The sequence below is a fragment of the Mesitornis unicolor genome, unplaced genomic scaffold, assembly GCF_000695765.1.
Source record: "Mesitornis unicolor isolate BGI_N332 unplaced genomic scaffold, ASM69576v1 scaffold1668, whole genome shotgun sequence".
In the NCBI taxonomy this organism is placed as follows: domain Eukaryota; kingdom Metazoa; phylum Chordata; class Aves; order Mesitornithiformes; family Mesitornithidae; genus Mesitornis; species Mesitornis unicolor.
In genome coordinates this window covers 55,550-75,326 of record NW_010201089.1, presented here as the reverse complement: position 1 = coordinate 75,326, position 19,777 = coordinate 55,550, and the positions used below count along the sequence as shown (strand labels likewise).

The following is a 19,777-nucleotide window of genomic DNA, read 5'->3' as shown; positions in this document are numbered from 1 at the left end:
TCCTGCTCCAGCACCCCTTGGACCAACTCCATCTTCTTCTCTAGCTCTTCCCACCATTTCTCTGCAAGCAGCAGGTTTCTGTTCAGCTCCTGCCTGTACTGCTGTTTTGCTACTGTTGGCTATTCCCTGCCAAAGTTGGAAGCTGCTTCTCCAAGATCCCATCTTTGACATTGTGAGTTGTCATGAGCAACAAAAGATTTGATCCTAGAACATTAATTATCCAAATGCTTGATCCAATTGGGCTTATGACCCCAAAATACATCTCTAGGCTCTCTGTTACTGTGGAATAAGAAGTCACTAAAGTCTTATTTTACGGTGGGAAGATGAATGGAGATTCAGACTTTACCTTTAACAATTTTAACACCAAAGATGTCATCATCCACTGTACAAATGGATTATGCAACCTCTTAATTAGGAATGAAGTTCAAACAAATGTTATTCTTGGACTTCAGTCTGGACCAATTTTACCATCAGCCAAGGATGGTGGGCGCTAAGGAAGCACATATCTACATCGCAATCCATTCTTGCATAGTACTTTGCTGCAAATGTGCCCTACTTAGACCAACCTGCGGCATTTAGAGACAGATGGGTGAGGATACTAACAGAGATCTCAGCTAAGAAGCGACAGCCTTTTACGTGCCTCACATTTCTGACCAGGCAACACTTTTGGCACTTGTTCAAAACCAGGCCTCTGAAAAAGGGCACCAAGTCGGATATAAAACACTGTGGCAACCCCAGGTGCTTCACAAAATAGGGGCTTTTGTGTTGATGTGGTGTTTACCCCCCAAGCCTCTTCTCAAACCCTCACCACATTGCTTAAGTCAAGTGAGTGTCTCCAGGGAAACCTTTCTCAAGGAGCCTGGAGAAAACTGTGCACCCCTCTTGTTTAAAAAGAGAACACAGTTTGGTAGGAGCATAATGCCTGTCCAGAGAAGGGCCTGTAGTGACTCATCAGCCAGATTTACATCCTTTAAAAACACGTCCATTCAATTAAGACATTTTAGGGATGGCTAAAGGTGTGCTGTCACTGCTGCAACTAAACTAGCTGGTTCTGCCATCCCCTCCATCTCTGCTCCGACTGCGCTCTCAGCATCACACCCCGTGTTCCTCAAGGCACACGGGGTCTCTGTACCCCTCTCCAATAAACTACTGGTCACAGTCAACTCCAAATTTTTTGTTTAAAGAAAGCCTAGAGCTAAAATAATCAAAATTAATGCCCATTCTTGAAATATAAGAAGTGTCTTGTTGAAACTACTAGTTGCTTCTTGAATAAGACAATCTTCTGTGTTTTGGAAAAGAAGAGAGGAGTTTTAGACTCTACCTCCATAGGTACAAGCCTTTGTAAGTTGTAGCATGTTGTATCATTTCTGGTATAGGATTGCATGAGATCCCTCAAAAAGGAAGCCAATTTTCAGTCAGAAAGGATACTCAAACAATTGAATATTTTCAGTTCTAATATAGAAGGGAGACTTTAATATTAATAGGCAAATAAATAATTAAGAGCTGTGATTAAATATGGTTTTAACTCAGGGAAACCAGTTTATAGAATATGTTAAAAAAAAAACCAAGGCAAAGCCATCAATGAAGTTCAGTAGTTGGAGTTGCTTTCAAATCACAGCAGAGCCAGTATGTTCTCAGGAAAATAAGCCCCAGAGGTTAATTTTTTAAGTCAAAGAGTCGCTATTCAAGAGTTCTCTTTAGACAGAAAGGTGCCATAAAGGGCTATGTGAAGGCTAACACAGGTGCTGACGCTGGGAGATGCACAGATGAAGAGAGGGAAGGATGTATTTCAGAACAACAATAAAAAAAAAATCTCATTCTCCTAAGCTTAAGGTAGTTACAAGATTTTCTAACATTTTCTGAGAACATAAAAACATGATTTGCCTGTTAGCTTGAAACTCAGTCCAGGCACGTTGTAGCAGCTGCCTCCATTCCCCACTCATCACAGGTGGGAGAACAGAAGCCTGGGACGAGATCACACACATCTATGGTCACAGCCTGGCAACTTCCCAGTGCAGAACGAAAGGCTTTTGGCAAACCCTCCTCGAGCAGCCAAGAGAAACCAGGCAGGAACAATTCAAAGTGGAAGCCAATGAGACAGAAGCACAGCAGTAGAGTAAGAGGAGGGGTAAACAGCAATTCATGTAAATTCCATTAAGCAACAGGGAATTCAGAAGAGCAACTTAAACACATAGAAATAACTCTTTTTACCTTCTTTGGGGAAATTTAGCAGAAATCCTCATGCAGAGAAATAAGCTCATGTGCAAGCTTGCAGATAGGGGATATCTACATTAAGGTTCTCATTTCATGGGATGTCAAGGATGGAGCAGGGAAGGAAGTTTAACACATTTGTGGACTGGACTTAAAGAATCACAGAAAAGACTGGGTTGGAAGGGACACCCCTGCAAAGAGCAGGGACATCCTCAATTGGCTCAGACTGCTTGGAGCCCCAACCAACTTGACCTTGAATGTGTCCAGGGATGAAACCTCTACCACCTCTCTGGGCAACTTGTGCCAGTGTTTCACCACCCTCATAATAAAAAAATTACTCCTCATATCCAGTCTAAATTTACCCTTCCTTAGTTTAAAACCATTACTCCTTGTCCTGTCAAGAAGTAATCCTGCGCTGTCAAAAATGTTGGTAGCCAATTCTGTAAGATCAGAGTCATACGAGATTTTAGATCAAGTGAGATCTAGCTCCTACTTCCTCTCTCCCTGTGTTTGCCATCTTTAGTCTCCCAAAGGAAACATGAACAAAGTCGCTGTCAAAGGGAATTATTCAAGGGTAGTGGCCTTCCGTTTCACAATCTCCACCTCAGCTCCAAGCAGAGGAGCTCATCAACAGATCATATCCCTCTCCAGGCTGGCAGCTTTACTGTTTTGCCCATGGAACTCATCCTTGGATACAAATTTTGCAAGGAGAAACTCTAATAATGCAGGGAGATGACATATGCATACACAAAGGGAGAGAAACTTCAGCCTTGTGTCAAACAGTGACCAACCTGGAGCACAAAGGATGGGACAAGGCACCACAGGAGCAAAAGACCTCACAAACACTAACTACACCCAGTAAAACCAATGTAAGAGCTGTCATGTATTGTGGAGCAAACAGGAAAAACATATTTGAATTAAAACCCAGGTGCAGGGAAGAGAGGGCTGAGTCAGCAGCAGGTCTCGGCAAGAAGCAGGAGTGAGTTTCTGTGTGACATAAGCACTTTGGAGAGAGACAGAGGTTACTCCAGAATGGGTTTAAACTCACCCCATAAAGGACCAAAGCAGTACAGAGAAAGCAGCTCCCTCAGTTATAATACAGATCTTCTGCTGATTTTCTCTATGTGTAAAGTTACTCCCTTGAGAGCCAATTGCTACCTTAAAGGACTACAGAAGAAGGGGTAAAAGACAAGGTTATATTACTTCATCCAAGACATACAAACAATAATTCCACCTGACAGACCTGTCTGGTCACAGTGAATTCTCCAGTCCTCCCTCAGCCCCAAGTTAAGAAACGCAGCAGTCTTTTTATTAAAAATCAGTATACAATTGAACATAAGCCCAGTGTTTACAACCAATCCCTCTAGGAGTTCCAGGTTTCCTGTTGTTTTACAGACTATTAGCAACCAAAGGAATCAGTAGCATGAAGAAACCACTATCATTTCAAAAAATTAATGTCCCCGTGTCTCCAAGAAAGCAGCATCCACAATCAGTTTGTTTTCCATTGGATTTGCTCTAAGAAACAAGAGTTTTCAACATGATTTTGCAGACAAATCTTATCTTTCAAACAGTAATTGCTCTGTTGGCTTTATCATACAGGGCAAGGGTCTCCAAGAAGCCTCACAGCATTGATAAAATAACCCTAAAAGAGCTGTCATTTTTCCTATGATTTACCTTCTAGAACATCAGAAATGTTTGAGATTTCTTTAACTACATGAGTTGAAACTAAAGGGGAAAAGGGAGCCCCCAGTTCACACAATTTGGCAAAAAAGATCATCCATGAATTCAGCTCTCAGATGGCTGCAGGAAGCACACAGAGGCTTTCTCCATGCTACCTTGAAGCATCGAGCAGTGCTGTAGGAGGGATGGGTATTCACATCCTCATTCCCCTTTCAGTCATCACAGCTGTGCACCTTTCTGCTTCCTTCCCTCCTCGAGTCATCCAAAGCACAGAGCAGCCTCATGGTGTAATAGCAGCTTGCCAGAAGCAGGGAAAGTCCAGCCAGCAAAATTTAATTTATTAAGATAAACATGGTCTAAGGCTCCACATAATTTTAAAAAATAAACACAGTAAAAAATAGGAAAACAAACTGGCTTCGCTATGTGTAGGTCAGGTTCTGATGTTTTCAGAAAGATCTTCTCAAACGTACTCTTCCCCTCTCATCCCCATCACGAGGATGGAAAGGCGGTTCACTGTGTAAGATCAGCAATGTCCCTGCTGCGTGCCCTTCCATGTTCAGTGAACAAAACCTCTGCCACCCTTCAGGGCACATCAAAGTTTTAAGAACAGCCCTATGAAGGAGCAGAAGGGGAGAAGAGTAGGTAATTCAGTCTCTGAAATTAACATCTGAAAGTCATGACACAACGACTGTGTTGGCTCCACCGCCTTAATGGTTGTTCTTGGCTGCCTCTTTAGCTGCAATAATCAGAGGAGTGAGACTTGAAAGAGGCTTTGCAATTTTCAGGAACTGGTGCTAGGAAGAAGGGGAAAAAAAAGGTTAATTTTTTCAGAACATACCCCAGAAGTCTGGTGGCTACTCAAAATACTGGCACCTAGACCCACATTAAGTCTAACAACTTACTCTAATCTCTGAACAGGTGAAACCAAAAGGTCTGTTACTACCACAAACTTTTAATGCTTGCCTGAAGCAATGAACAGATTTCCATCCAACATGTGCTAAATTCTCCAATGTTTGTACATGTTCAAGATGAAGCAAAACTCAGCAAATTCCCCACAGGAATCTGCTAAGTCTTGCAAAATCTATAGTGAAATTCTGTGTGAAAGGAAGGTGTGCAGATCAAACACAGGTCACAGGGATCACCCCTGCAGGAATCACCTCTTATTTCTCTCTTCCCTGTTGGTACAGGTTTGGCAAAAGCATTGCCTTGGCCTTCTACGTATATCAGAAATTGGCAAAGCAGCTGGAATTTAGGAGAGCAGAACAGAGCTTGCAACACAGAACCATTCATTCAGTCTCCTATACAAGGTGCTCTGATAAGTAAAACAATATTAATTATCAAAACAGCTCTCAGATGAGGGTGAAGGCATGTAGGGCAAGTCCACTAGCTGTTCTGAAAACAAAAATCAACTATATCCCACAGGACATCTGAGTGCCAGAAGGGATCAATCACCCAAAGCTTCAGAGATGGAAAAAAAATAAACCAGAGGCTAAAAGGTAGTTAAAAAACAGGCAGAAATGTTACAGTCAAACTGTTCTCCTGCTCCAAGGAACAGAACATTACTGCTCTCTGATATTTTGGGGCTGGAAAGTCCAGGAGAAAAAATGATCTTTCAACTGCTGCCATTCTGCCAGTGATTAATGCTTCACTACAGCCTCAGAAGGCAGCAACACATCCAAAAATGAATCCACTGGAAAGAAAGGAAAACACAAAATGGAACTGTCTCAGAGTTGAGGTCTGAGTGTGCCTGATCTGAAATTTATTTTACAAAGAGCTGCATTTTCTACCTCCATGGTAAATCTGACAGCAGCAACACAGGAACCATTCCCCTTGTCCATGTCAGTAAAAAGCCTGGCAGTTTGGCCCTGCTATTTCACCAGGAGTTCAGATTAAGACGCCAGGTTTTTAGTGAAATAATTGCTGATAGAGTGGTGAGACACTGGCACAGGTTGCCCAGAGAAGCTGTGGATGCCCCCTCCCTGGCAGTGTTCAAGGCCAGGTTGGATGGGGCTTTGAGCAGCCTGGGCTGGTGGGAGGTGTCCCTGCCCATGCAGGGGTTGGACTGGATGAGCTTTAAGGTCCTTTCGAAACCAAACCATGCTATGATTAAGATATCTCACAAGCTTCGTTCCATCACCTCTATAAGTAGTATCTGGCAAATTGTGGTAATGCCAAACTGCTCCAGTTAATGCAAGCCATGCATATTCCAAAGGACTTTGTGATGCCTCCAAGAAGGGAGACAACCAGAACATCTGCTAGCTAGAAGCCCTCCCGCTGTCCAAATCAGAACAAGCACGGCCAGACCATGACAACACATACAGATGTCATGGCCAGCTGCATGAAGAAGCCACAGGAATTAAGGGGCTCAGGATTTGGCAGGCCTGGGGCACAGCTATTATTTGAGATTGGTTACAGAACACATTTTACAGCTGCTGCTTCTAGCAAGTACAGCATAAAAAAGGAGTGTTCTGTCAAGAGTTTATTATAGATTTAGGTTTTGGGGTTGGTTGTGGGATATTTTATTTCCTGGCAGGTTATGTTAGCTGTGCTTGTGCCTTCAGCAGACGCAGTATTTAAGACTCCAAACAAGATCTCTCCATAAACCTGGTTTCACTGAGGACTGCACGACTACACCAATTCAGCCCTGCTCCCCATCACCTACCTGTAGCAGCTCTTTCGCAGAGCCTCTCTTTTCCACGTCCATTTCCAGACAGCGATTTAAGAAGTCTCGGAATATGGCTGACAACTTTTCTGGATTCTGCAGTTCTGGAGTCCCATTAGTAGCAATGAGATAAAGGGCCTAAAGTGACAACAAGCACCAAAGAAACAGGAGGTTATGAAGGTTGGATCCCATTCCTGGATTACAAAGACACCCATTGCTTCTCTCCCTCCCCTCACTTCAATGGGGAGAAGAAAAAAAAGCCACCTTATCAGAGTGACCAATCAATGCTTAAGTTTCAGCAAACAGAATAGCTACCAGCCCTATTTTTATGTGGATGGGATCCAATCCATTATTGTTTTACCCTCGTAATCTGGGTTTGGATCCTGCAGCCCTCTCAAGGGATTAGGAGGACAAAAACAACATTCCAGACCATGTTTACATAGGGAAGTTAACTGGCATGGCTCTACCAGTGCTAGAGTCCTGCAATAACTATATCCTCATGGGAAGGTACCCCTGAATAAATAGGAGATTTTGTTCTGATGGTACTTTGCCTGAGTGCACAAGGCCCAAAAAGTCAATGCTATAAAGATGCAGTTGGCTCCTTACAAAAGCCGCTCTGCAGGCCCTCAAGCAGCTTTTAACATCCTGCAGAAACAGGCAGTTTTGTTACTGCTTGAGGATGGAGCATTCCCACCCCTCCCCTGCTCTGAAATTCAAGGATCTCAGAATTCATCCATTTCGGGATTTCGTGCAAGAAACTTCCTGGATGGATTTTCAAAGGAAACGGAAATCTGTCAGAGACTTGTTAATATGCAGGCCCTTTGAGCACAGCCCTCAGCACATCCCATGAGAGCGGTCTGGTAGCCTGGGAATTGGCACAAGTTGAGTTAAACCTGTTTAACAGGCCAAAGCACCCACCCTCCTTTAACTCAACACCCTGTTTCTTTCCTTTCATTCTTCTTTGCTGCTGCTTTTCTCTCCTGAAAAATCACTTTCAGTGCAAGAAGTGGAGATGAAAGTTAAAAAGAATTTTGCTAGATCCCTTCATCCTGTGTAGCTGAGGGAAAAGCCATAAACCTGGTTTATTTTAAGGGCAGTTACATCCCTACAAACCAACAGCATCTCTAAAAAAGGGAAAGACACTGGCAAGCTTAAGCCCTGTCTAAAGGCTTATTAAGCTTGTAGCTTTAACAGGAGTATGCAAAGAGGAACGATCCACCAGTAGGAAAAAGCTCTGTTTATAGAGTAGTAACATGTCAGTGTTTAGAAATTAAAAAGAACTTTTCCCCACTCACAGGGCAGAGATTCAAGAAGGCAGCTGTTTTGGTGCCGTCAGGTACTCCTTCTGCCTCTATCAGCATCACCAGAAAGTGGGAAATTATAAGTGCACGTGACTTAACTCATCAGAGCTGAGCAGAGAGTCTGCACAGGAAGAACTCACACCTCTGCTACTCAGAGCAAACTATGGCTTTTAACTAAAACTACCTCAGTCTTCACACTACAACACCTGAGGAGATACAAGGCTGCAGGTAGTGAAACTGTTTCACCAGGAAGACCTGAGGGCAGAAGGTACTCGCTTACTCTCAGGGGGTTCTCATTGAGGTAGGGGGGCTCTCCTTCGATCATCTCGATGGCCATTATCCCTAGCGACCAGATATCCACTTTGGGCCCGTATGCTTTCCGTGTCACCACTTCAGGTGCCATCCAGTATGGAGTCCCCACCATGGTGCTGCGTTTGCTCTGCTCAGGAGTGATCTGGGCACAGAAGCCGAAGTCAGCTGGAAAATTAAAGAGGAGGGGGAAAGAAGCAAGACACAAATATCAGCAAGTTTCTCCAAAAACAATGCTTATAGATGCCAGAGCTGTAGTACACGTTACCCTGCTGCACTGTGGGGTGCCTTGCTGCTGCAGCTGTGAAAGGAGGGGTGGTTTTGTGGCTGATATAGAAGATGGTGTTGAGAGGTAAGTTTCTAAATCTGACTCATTGAGGCCCTGAGGATCACAGAGCTGCTGACTTTTCTCTGTGAAAGATGGGGACGAGTAAATAACCGTATATGGGTGTGAGACATTTAACAGTGTTTGTGGCATTAAGCAGCTGTAACGCACTATGTAATATATGGTCTAATGACTGTTCCTGGGTATGTGAAAAGAGAAACTAATGCACAGTCTGATCTAGATCAACCAAAGCAATCCACATACTATATTGTCCAGTGGTATTTTCAGTCTCAGAGATACTGCTTCCCCAGTAGGTATATCATCCCTCAAACAGGACTTGCTTCATAAAGCAAACAGTGTTCAGAATAAATTTCAAGTACGTAAATTAATACTGATTATTTTCTTCAAACAGACAGAAAAAATTGAGAACCTTCACACTAAGATTGCTGGGTCCTATGTCTTATCTGTATTTGACTTACCAAAACAAAACTAATTCTGCTCAGTAGAATCAACACAACAAGATGCACTGCCCATCCTGACCCCCTATGGCACCACGGGTCTAATTTTAGGCAGAATGATGAAAATTAAACCGATTTCTAGCTGAGTTTTCATCAAGGGTAACAACCATGAAAGGTACATATGGTTCATAAACACAGCAAGTTTCCAGCAGAGCCAATAAGCAGCTCAGGTCCAGAAGGTCACTGCATCATATCCACAGGGACTTCTCTAACCTTAAACTACATCCTGGTACCTGCATACTGTGCTCAGAGAAGTTATTACAGAACAGAGCACTTTGGCCCTGATCAGCTATTCATCGCTAACCCTCCAGAGATCTGTCTGTACCAAAGTACAGCTTTAGTCTAAAAAGCAATTATGTGAAAAAAAACCCCACCTTCTTACTCAGCATATCTGCACTGTGTGAATTTTGAGTCATATCTGCTGTCACTGCCGACAAAAATAGATTTATTTATGCCTGTTGGGTGCTAGCCAACAGAACTGAGAGGGAGAGAAAGCAAGCACAATTCTGTTAAGGCTATAGATGGAAGATGATAATTCACCAGTTTCCAGTCTTATCTCTGCATGGATAATGACAAGCACAACAGCTATCATAGCAGCCAAGGGGCAGAACAGTCTCAAGGTCTTCATTACTGGCGATAACACAAGGAGGAAACAACATTTACAGTCCAGTCTGGGTTGGCAGTGTAAGATTAAATGTTTTCTATTTACACAGTGTTCAATTTTCCCTTCACTTCTGCTACCCCCCAAGTACCTGCAGTATCTTCCAGACTGAAGAGATCACTCAAAAATAAAGACTTCTGGCCCTGCACCTTCAAACACAGCTTTCTAGACTGGAGCAGCATTAAAATACTGTTGGTTTAGTCCACAAAAACAGATAACCCAAAGCTAAACAAACTCCAAACCTCAATTTGAGCCTGGTATCAGTTCACAAGGATTCATGCTTGCCAATCTCCATTAAAACCAATGCTACATAAAAATCCTACAGAGGCATTTCTACAGTAACTTCATCATCACAGCATCCCAGCAGCCCTGGCCCATAGCAGATAACAGGCCTAGGTTGATAACTCAAGTCATCACCAGTGCTGTTCCCCACATACTTAGTTTGACAGAGCCATCCATTCCCAGCAGGATGTTGTCACTCTTGATGTCTCTGTGAATAACTTGGTTGGAATGGAGGAATTCCAGAGCTTGGAGACACTGAAAAATAAAAAAGTAAAATAACTGAGATATTCTTACTGTGCATGAAATTATTCATCAGTCACAGTTAGCCAACTAATGGACTCTACCAATGTGTGTTTTGAGTAACAAGAGCTTAGCATCTAAGAGTCTTTCATATATCCAGTATGTGCAGGGCTACAGAGAGATATCCCATTGGGATCAGCAAGTCCTCGGAGGACAGGTTCGTCCCAAAAGACATGGAGAACAGGCATAACCAGGGGAAATCGAACTCCATTTTGCACTTCAGTTGTCCCTCTAGGGTGGAACATATTAGGCTTGCACTAAGATTGTATGCTGCAACCTCCCAGATTAAATCCATCCTCTGGAAGATCAGCTCTTGCATTACAGAAGCTGGAGACAGCTGTTCCTATGGACCCAGCGACGGGTCATGGAAAGCCCACGTCCCCTTTCCAATCACAGCTTCCCCCGAGCACAACTGCCACTTTACCTCTCGGCACACAGCTGCAATCTGTCCTTCATCCATGCAAGTCTCCGTCACAACATCTGTTAGGGAGCCTCCTGCCAAGTATTCCATGACCACCCAGAGCTCTTCTCCTACAAGGTAACTGAAGAGCCAAAACCAGGTTTTAAAATCAGCAAGTATGAGCATACCACTATACACCTAGCAGAAAACACTGGGTTTTAAAGCTGTCTTAGAAGTGTAGAGAAACCATGAGGCTTGAGCGGCGTATTTAACAGTTCTGGTACACCAGGTATTCATGGTACTTTCCGCACACAGGAAGATGTGATCACAACTTGAATGAGAGCAGGGAAGAGTGAGTGCAGAAAGTTGAGGAAAGAGATAATGGGAGAGCGAGAGTCATGGGTGACACAATGGATGCCTTCCGGAAAACAGAGAAAGAACACCTTTGTTTAAGAATCATACATTTGAAAATTACCTCAGTCTTTTTTTTTATGCTATCAAACCAGTTTGGGATTTTGTCTGAAAAAACTCAGAACTGTTCATAAGGGCAAATGAGAACACCTTGCTGGATGCAATAGCAATTCTAAAGATTTAAAAGAAAAAAGGAATGGACAAAAGGAAAGATGTTACCCAAAAAGGCCTGGAGGAAGATAGGGAGGAGACAGCTGAGGTGAAGGCAAGTTTTCTCAGCTATGTGGGACATTCTTTGGGACACTCTGCTGGGAGTGTGTGTGTGTGCTCATGTCTAATAAGACATTAAGATTAAGACTTTAGCACTAACTCATTTAAAAAGAAAAAACAAAAAACAAATCCAAACCCAAACCACCAGCCACTTCTGCCTTTTTGGGCCCATCTGGAAAAACATCAACACAGTCTTCCATGACAGATATATCAGGATGATACAATCCTGAATGGAAGAATCATCAGCTTGAAAACATGAAACCCTATTTTCCTCCATTTTTAAAGTGAGTGGACAGATGAATCAAGAGAGAGGGCAGAGAATCTCATTAAAAGCTTCTGCTGGCATTAGAGTTCACCAAGCAGATATTTGCTTTGCTCTTAAACACTGATCCTACTGAAAAGCGATTAGTGAATTTGGTAGGAGCCAAAGGCAGAAAGCAGTACAGGTTCTAGGGAACAGTTAGGGAGAAAGCAACAGTTAAAGGAGAAAGAAGTTAGTAAACCAAATTTGGCAAAGAAGGTAGACAGAGATGAGCGAGGCATCACAGGAGTGGGCAGGAGGTACGCTTCAACCCCAAAAGGACACACTGCCAACACATGAGCACATGAAAAAACTGCCCCACATGAAGAACTGTAGTCTGAGCTGTGTGACAGAAGTGTTACACTTACGGAGAGCTTTTAATATTGGAGACAGAGATGGCATCTTGCTTCGGTGATGCTAAAGACTATGCAGGGAGGCAGAGTCTGGAGATTCTTTCAGCATGCAGAGCCCAAGGACACAGGGCTATATAGGCTCCCCAAGCAGAGAGGTCTCCAGCCCCACTACAGAAGAGAAGCTGAGGCACTGGCAGTTTTTTCCCCAGCATCACAGATGCCAGCAAACACGGTGTCACCTGCACAGCAGCCCCTTGGAGTGGCAGAGGAGCAGCAGAGCCGCTTTCAGAAGTATTCCTGCCAACTCTGCAGGTCACTGGCCTTCTCACAGACTCTGAAAGCCACTCCATCTGCATCCTACCTTCCTGCCCCTATGCTGTTGCTGCTTCTTCGCCACTCCTGCCAGACCAGGGTCTCTCCAGATCTGCACTCTCTCAACAAATCAGTGTCGCCCTGTAAGGATGGGGGCAGAATGGATTCCACCCCTCCTGCGTGACAATCTCAGGTTGCACATGCTGGGAACAAGCTGGTATCTCCCTGCAGCCAAACAGGATGGAGCGAGCCAAGAACCACACTGTGAACCAAAGCTGTGCCATGAGCAGCCAAAGGCATCTGCCAAGAACCAGGCACCTCAGTAATTGATCGATCTGACATAACACGTGGGGAGATGGAATTAACAGTGGCTCCCCGCCAGCTGCCACCAAGCAAATGTCATTTCAGACAACTGGGTGGGACCATCTTGGGGATCTTGTCACTTTCTTGTTGCAGCAGAGGCCAGTTTTAGTCACCGAGCTGCCTGCTGTAGGGATGCCTCAAAACCACTCTTTCAGCTGTACCAGAGACACCATCAGGAAGTCTGTACACCTGCATGCTCCATGTGATATCAGGCAGAGCATGGTGTCGCACCTTGGCACCCACAGTCTTTTTCCAAAATAAGGCTGGCAGTAAAAACAAGATGATGGAAGTCTTTGAGGAAGAGGGGAGTGGGCTACAGCTTTCTCTTCATCCATCTGCAAGAGCTAGTAGTGTCTATTCCTGTAAGCTGTTCTTCAACTTCCACTTAGAAACCTTAGGAAGGTGTCCCCCAAGCCCTTCCTATCACAGACACACACCAGTCACAGTCTTTTTTTATTGATACACTTTATAAAATTTGCTTTTTCCCCAAAAATTAAGATCACTCATTACAGATCTCTGCACCAGTAACATGCCTCCAACATGCAAACATGAACTGGAAAGAAATCAGTGTTTTCTTGTAGCATGACTGTCATATGTCTTCAGCTTTACTCACTGACTTTCCAGCCCTGGTTGAGTTTGGGGCTGGAGTGAGGGTAACAGTGGCTACCACTTAAAGTGAGAAACTGTGGACTTTATTAGGTTAAGGAGAGTTCTTCAGAAAGAAAGAAACCAAAGGGCAGGAGTTTGCTTTGCCATCTGATGCCCATGTTTAGATGCACCAGTTTATATCCAGGGCTCCGAGGGCCTCTTTCATGCAGCAGAAAGAAGCTGGCACCTCCAGAAGGTAACACAGCAAAAGTCTGCACAGGAAAACTGTTGTCACTGTCTTCAGAACCGGATGCTTCTAAATTCAGCTCATAAGTACAGCTGAATTAGGCCACGTCACTACCTTAAATGTCACTGCACACCTACATGCAACACCGGCCACTGACAGTGCAGCAGAAAAGCTATCTGAAGTCTTACTGCACTATCAGCAAAGTGATGTTTGGAGGGGACAGTAAACCAGCCAGGCCTCTTAACCACAAGCAAGTAGGCCATGCAGGTAAGAGACAGTAAAGCACAGGAAACCCTGTGCTTTTTTTGGACACTGTCAAAAACAGAACCACAAAAAAGAAACTAGGGTCCACGGTGGCAAGCGCATCCTTCCTTATACTTCCTTCTGCAACAGCAGTGGGCAGAAGCCAGCAAACAGCATTTAAATATCAGCTTCATTGAGCACTCAGGGAGCAAACAGGCCTGTAAGCCCAGATAGGAGGGATGCAGCGCTCCAGCAACTGGATCCTGCAGTTGCAAAGCTGAAGTGGCACAAGAGGCACAAGAAGTCCCATGTTCATCCCAGTTGCTGCTCTGTCCATTTGCAGCACTTAAACAACAGCTAATCTCTCTGAAGAAGATTAGTGAGAGAAGTCGAGGACAAAAGCAGAAGCTTTTGTTCCTGGAAGTCTGGACAAGAGAGCAGAATGTGCAGCTACCCCACAGCTGGAATGTACTGGCTAGACAAGGCAAGTGCATGCTCTCAGCGATGCTCTCTAAAGGGAAGATTGTGTCTTTCAAACAGTTTTGCCGAAACAAAGCCTCTAGTCAGCCAGGAGAAATAAAGAGATTCAGCCCAGAAGCACTTCTTTACTCTTCAGCACCACAAATAATGCTGCAGCATGAGAAGCACTTTTTTTGGCTAAGACACTAAAACCTTGTTAAATAAACCTGTTAAAGAAACAGCTGATAAGATTTCGATATACATGCAGAGCAAACAAGTGTGCAAATACTCTCTCAGATTTCCAAAAGAGATTCTGGGTCACATCCTATCACTATGTCTTACAAAAGATGAGCTACCATGATTGAAGCCTGCACCTCACCCTATCTAGGCACTCTTTACCCTACCATAACCCAAACTGTAGTTCAACAGGAACACTGGATTCTGATGCGAGTGCAGCAGACTGAAAATCCTGCAGCAGCTCGACTGGAACCAGCTATATTTGTAACATAAGGTGAATGACATGGGCCTGGCACGATGCACCAATGTGATGTTGATGATGAATTCAAGCCACCATGCAATGCTTCTGCCTGCTGAGCTTTCAGTACACCTCAAATTTCAGTGCTGACAGTTCGTGACTGCTGCCTGGAATTCTAACAGGGAAAATGCAAGAATTTCTTTCGTTTTCAGAGGCAGCTCCCTACCCCCAGAGAAGCACATTTACCAGCTGCTCTTCTCAAAGCAGTCAACCCCCAAACAGCTGATGATGACAGCACTGCCACCATCACCCTTAGGTACAGCATGAACATCCTGTGGGGAGAGCTCTCACAGACACATTTGTTTGCGGGTTTGGGCATTTTACTGTCTTGAGCAGTAGTGACCAGAATTTTCACAGCTATACATGTCTATTTTAAAAAGTTTACACTCAGCACAGCAGACACTGTGCTGCTTCTGCTCTATCACTGTCTTAGGGGACAGTAACGAGGGACATCAGCTCAAGAACAAGCAGAGCAGGTCTGCACATAAATATCAGGTGCAGCTCTTGTGGTAAGAAGTAGAGATTCAAGGAGGAGCTTGGAAGAGGAAAGAAAAGGAAAGCAAATACAATTAACACAGTTCAAATTATTTCAATTTCTTCTCTAGTAGCAGGAAGGAAATGGCTTGTTGTGTCAAATTTGGTAAAGGAGAGAGCTGAGCTGAAATGCTAACGACTTTGCTGCCAGCATCTCTAAAGAGAGCCCAGGTACCCCACTGATACTGACTCAGACACCTGCTTCTCCTAGGATAAGGAGAGAGATCACCAAGCCACCCACATCCCAGCCTTGCCACATGCATTATAAAATGCAAGGTTGTCCTACACCTGTCCTAAGATGAGACAGGATCACTCAAGACAGTGACAAGAAAGTGTTTTTCAGAGTCCCTTTGCGAATTCTTCAAATCATGACATACCTGTCCAAGTAGTTGACAATGTTGGGGTTTTTGTTTTCCCTCATCACAAGAATTTCATTAATAATCAGTTCTTTTTTGGGCTGCTGCTGCAAATTCATCTGTTTGATTGCAACCTGCAGTGAAGAAAGACCAAGTAAAGCATTATCACAGGAGTCCCCTAGAACCTGCCAATATCAATGCCGATTATTTTAGTCCCACATTCATGTGAAAACACTTTTTCATCATGGGTTGCTCAGTCATTCAGTAACTCTGCGAGTTCCCACAGCCAGTCCATTTCCACACACACTGGAGGATACTTAATGCCAAAAAGGACAAGAGGAATTACTATTTTCATGCTGGACCTTCACGTCACAGTTGGGTAGTCATGACCATCTACAACTTCCTGGTAACACAGAAGAGATCCCCTTACTTTAGTATGGACTGATTTGTCAAAAACTTTTGCTTTCTTAAAGGATTCTTATTATGATATTTTGGATTGGATGTTTCTGGAAGTCTTTTGGTGGTTTGTTGGTTTTGTTGTTGTTTTTTTCCCCCATGCAGATCTGTGCTTCTAGAAATCTCCAGCCATGCATAGAAGGGGTAAATAATGTAGCCTAAGGTTAGTACTTCAAGGTGGTAATTCTACTTCTTTCTGTCACGGCAAGACCTGAGGAAAAGCACCACCATTGTTTAGATAAAAGGTCGAAAATAAGTTAATTTGATTCAGCTTTTTCCTTAGTATGAAGGGAAATAGGGACAGATCTAACAGTTGTGGCCCTTCGGTTTAGCAGTTTTCTGCTTGCTTCACTGTACCTACTCTGCATGTACGTGTGCAAAAACAGGAGGATACAACACATTTATAACTCTTATGTTCAACTCTCCACACTACCAGTACTTCATGAGAACACCTGGCCCTCAGACAAGCTTTCAAATCAGTAAAACTACTCAGCACAGCAGGAGGCAGAAACTTCCATAGATGTTACAACCCAACTGTATGTGGTACAATATTTAGGCAAAGGGAATGAAATGTAATTATGCCTTGACAAAACTGCTACTTGCAGAGAAAGAGGCCTAGGCAAATGGAGGGGAGCCAGTAACTTCAGCTCACAAAAGCACGGATTAAAAGAAACAAGCCCCAGAGTGCCAATATAGATGGATACAATTAGCATTTTGACAGTATAGCAGGGGAGGCTATAGAAAAATTAAAACACACGAGAAGGCAAGAACACACAAACACCATGCTGTTTTTCCACAGTATTCATGAGGGCTGCCAAACAGTACTTAAAGACAAAACCAAAAACCCCATGCTGCTCTTAGCGCAAGACCAGAGAGAAGAATGAAAGACGAGAAAGAGAGGGAAGGCATTTGATGCAGATAAAGAAATCCCAGATCGATACTGAGTACTCCTGTACTTCCTTGGGCCCACGGTCCGAGTGTATAAGGAGGCATTTTCTATATCTAAGACTGTCCCATGCATTAGGATACAAAATTCTGCCGTATACCACAACTTAAAGGAGTTTCCTTCCAGTGCTTCCAAAATGTGTTGCCATTCACTGAGCTCCTGAGCTCGAAGGATTGGTAGCAATGTGCTTCACAGAAAAGAGCAGGTCAACAGCACGCCAAGGTTACAGCGATCCCAAATGCAAATTTAAAAATCCAAGGCTTGATCGCACTAGTGCAATGGGAATGATTTAAAAGCCGGTTGTAATATAAGGGTTCAAATATTCACATGGGAGTCACCAAAGGGGTCCAGAAAGAGAGCAGAAAAACATCAAAGGAGTTCCTCCTCCTACAAAATTTCTTCTTGCTTCAAAATAAATGCAATGCTCCTTCCTCAGAGCCTGCAATTAAACTGTATTAATTCCTCAGGAACTGGAAAAGGAGCTGAAGGAGGTTCAGCAAAAAGAACAGTTCTGAAATTTACTGGTGGATAATCCTGACATTGTGCAAATGCAAAGTAGACACGCATTGCTGCAGACTTCCATAAATACATTTGGAATAATGCATACACTTTCCTTTTTAAAAACCCTCCATCTAGCAATAATGGTTTCCACAGATACTGCATATCCGTCACTACAAGTTTATTATGCATGCATGCAATACGCAGGGCACTTTTCAATATTCGGAAAGGGAAAAAAAAACAGACATCCCTTGTCTCTCATTTCAAGGGGAGAAAGCAAGTGGGCAAAGGGTGGGAGAGGAACTATTTCTATGCAAGTCAACCAGTATAAGTGGAGGAAACAAAGGAGCAGAGGGCATGTAAAAGAGTTTTAAGTTTAAATGTAAAAGAGTTTAAATGTTCCTGCTGGGGACAAGCAGGAATCTCAGGGATGAAGAGAGAAACCTCTACTGAGGAGCTATCCAGCCCAAACATTTGCTTTCAGCCTTTGTGGTCACAGAAAGATTCTTTACAAATATGAAATTATTCAGGAAACAAAACTTGGGAAATTATTTTTTCCAGTTCTTTGCTCAGACCCCTCGACTGTGCCTCATTAGTAAAGAACTATCTACCTTGTTAAAAATAAGATGTCATGAATCCCTGAAAGACCGCCTTTGTTTCGTAGCATCAACTTGATTTTTTAGGACACTATGCAAAATCCACTGCTGTGGTATTCTGGTAGCACTTACCTCCTGTCCTGTAGCTACATCAATTGCCGTGTAAACTGTACCCGAGGCTCTAAACAAAAGAGAAGAAAAAGAAAAAATAAAACCCAAACTTATTAGTACCTCGTAGCAAGACTGAGAGCTATGCCCCTTCCTGTTTGTCTCTTTGTGCTCTCAGTCCCACCCCTTTTCATGCAATAATTTCAGTGGCAAATATAACCTGAAATATTTCTGAGCCAAGATTGCTGTTGGAGCAGAAGCCAGAGAATTTATGGGGAACAAAGCTCCTAAGAAGGGCCACTATGGTCGTCCAAACCCTTGCTGCTAAACCAGCCTGTAGGACCGTAAGTTGATCCATTTAAACTGGCATGACTGCACTGGCCCGGCTTGCAGACTGCCCAACATGATTACAGGGCAGATAGGATCAGCTAAAATAAACAACTGGGGCATTTATAGTGAGGGAAACAGGAGTTTGAGCCTCAGCTCACAGAGCTGACAGCAGATCTCACAGTGATTTGCACTGATTTGCCTTGTTCTAGCCTCTGTCCCAACCCCTATTTGACCCCTACGCTCTTAAGAGGGGCATAACACCCGCATCGAGGAGAGTTAATTCAGAAAGCAAATCTGTGGTTTGAACATTTGTCTTGCATGCTGAAAAAAAGCAGTTCCTTCCCTGCTTGCAGCTATGTTTAGCAACCTGATCATCCAATGCCATATTTTCTTACATTAAAACACAATCATACAAAAACCCCAGTCCCTGTGACCCAAGACTTTGCCAGGAAAGGGAGAAGAGCTGGGAGGGGGGGTTGTGTGTAACCCACCAAAACAACCCAAAACCAAAAATACAGACAAAGATAACAAAAAAATAATCAAACAATAATAAACCCTTCAAAGCATCATCAACAGCTTTTCCAGCAAACTGATTTAACCTGGTTTCTTCTTACTGCTTCCTTTTTAGCATAAGGAAAGGTATAGGACAGAGAAGGAGCATATACTAACCCTTGTCCAATCTTCTCAAAACACGTGTACTTCTTTTTTGGATCACCCACACTCACAATACTTCCTACAAAAAATTCCAAAACAAAACCAAGAGGATTTGGTAAGTACTTTTGCTTACACCCATAAGATCCAGCTGTACTTTAAGACCAGCCCCATGGCCACAGGGAGCTCTGCCAGGCTTCGTGAAACGCGACAGAAATCCAGAGGCCACGAACACCAAGGAAGTCCTCGGTTATTTACACACACACACACACACACACACGCCAGCTGCAACATTGCCCTCTCACAAGTATTTCCCTTCAGAAATGGTGGAAAACAGACATTAAGCACACTTAATCTTCATTAGCAGCTGGTGACTGCACGCTGCTAGGCACAGGATGGGAATATGTGGCCCTCAGACACGTAAATACAATTATTTGCTGGAAACCTGTAACTTAAAGTCACCCCCAGCTTCCACACACTGAATGATCTAAGATGCCTCTACACTGTAACGTCCTCCTCTGAATTCGGATGCCAGGGCCTCATTCATCTTAGAGCCAACAACCTGTTGCAA

The 19,777-nt window shown here is 43.6% G+C and overlaps 1 protein-coding gene across 2 annotated transcripts in view; it reads right to left on the bottom strand.

Moving 5' to 3' along the window:
* Nucleotides 1–4,369: 4,369 nt before the first annotated feature.
* The window catches only part of PAK1 (p21 protein (Cdc42/Rac)-activated kinase 1), a 42,665-nt gene continuing 27,257 nt past the window's right edge, over nt 4,370–19,777 (bottom strand). For both annotated transcript variants that reach the window (XM_010189952.1, XM_010189951.1), the window contains 8 exons: nt 19,225–19,288; nt 18,250–18,298; nt 15,643–15,755; nt 10,674–10,791; nt 10,105–10,204; nt 8,135–8,331; nt 6,554–6,691; nt 4,370–4,685 (listed from right to left, as the gene is read on the bottom strand). In XM_010189952.1, the coding sequence (XP_010188254.1) occupies nt 4,599–4,685; nt 6,554–6,691; nt 8,135–8,331; nt 10,105–10,204; nt 10,674–10,791; nt 15,643–15,755; nt 18,250–18,298; nt 19,225–19,288 (866 nt within the window). In that variant the 3' untranslated portion in view covers nt 4,370–4,598. The remainder of the gene's footprint in view (nt 4,686–6,553; nt 6,692–8,134; nt 8,332–10,104; nt 10,205–10,673; nt 10,792–15,642; nt 15,756–18,249; nt 18,299–19,224; nt 19,289–19,777) is intronic.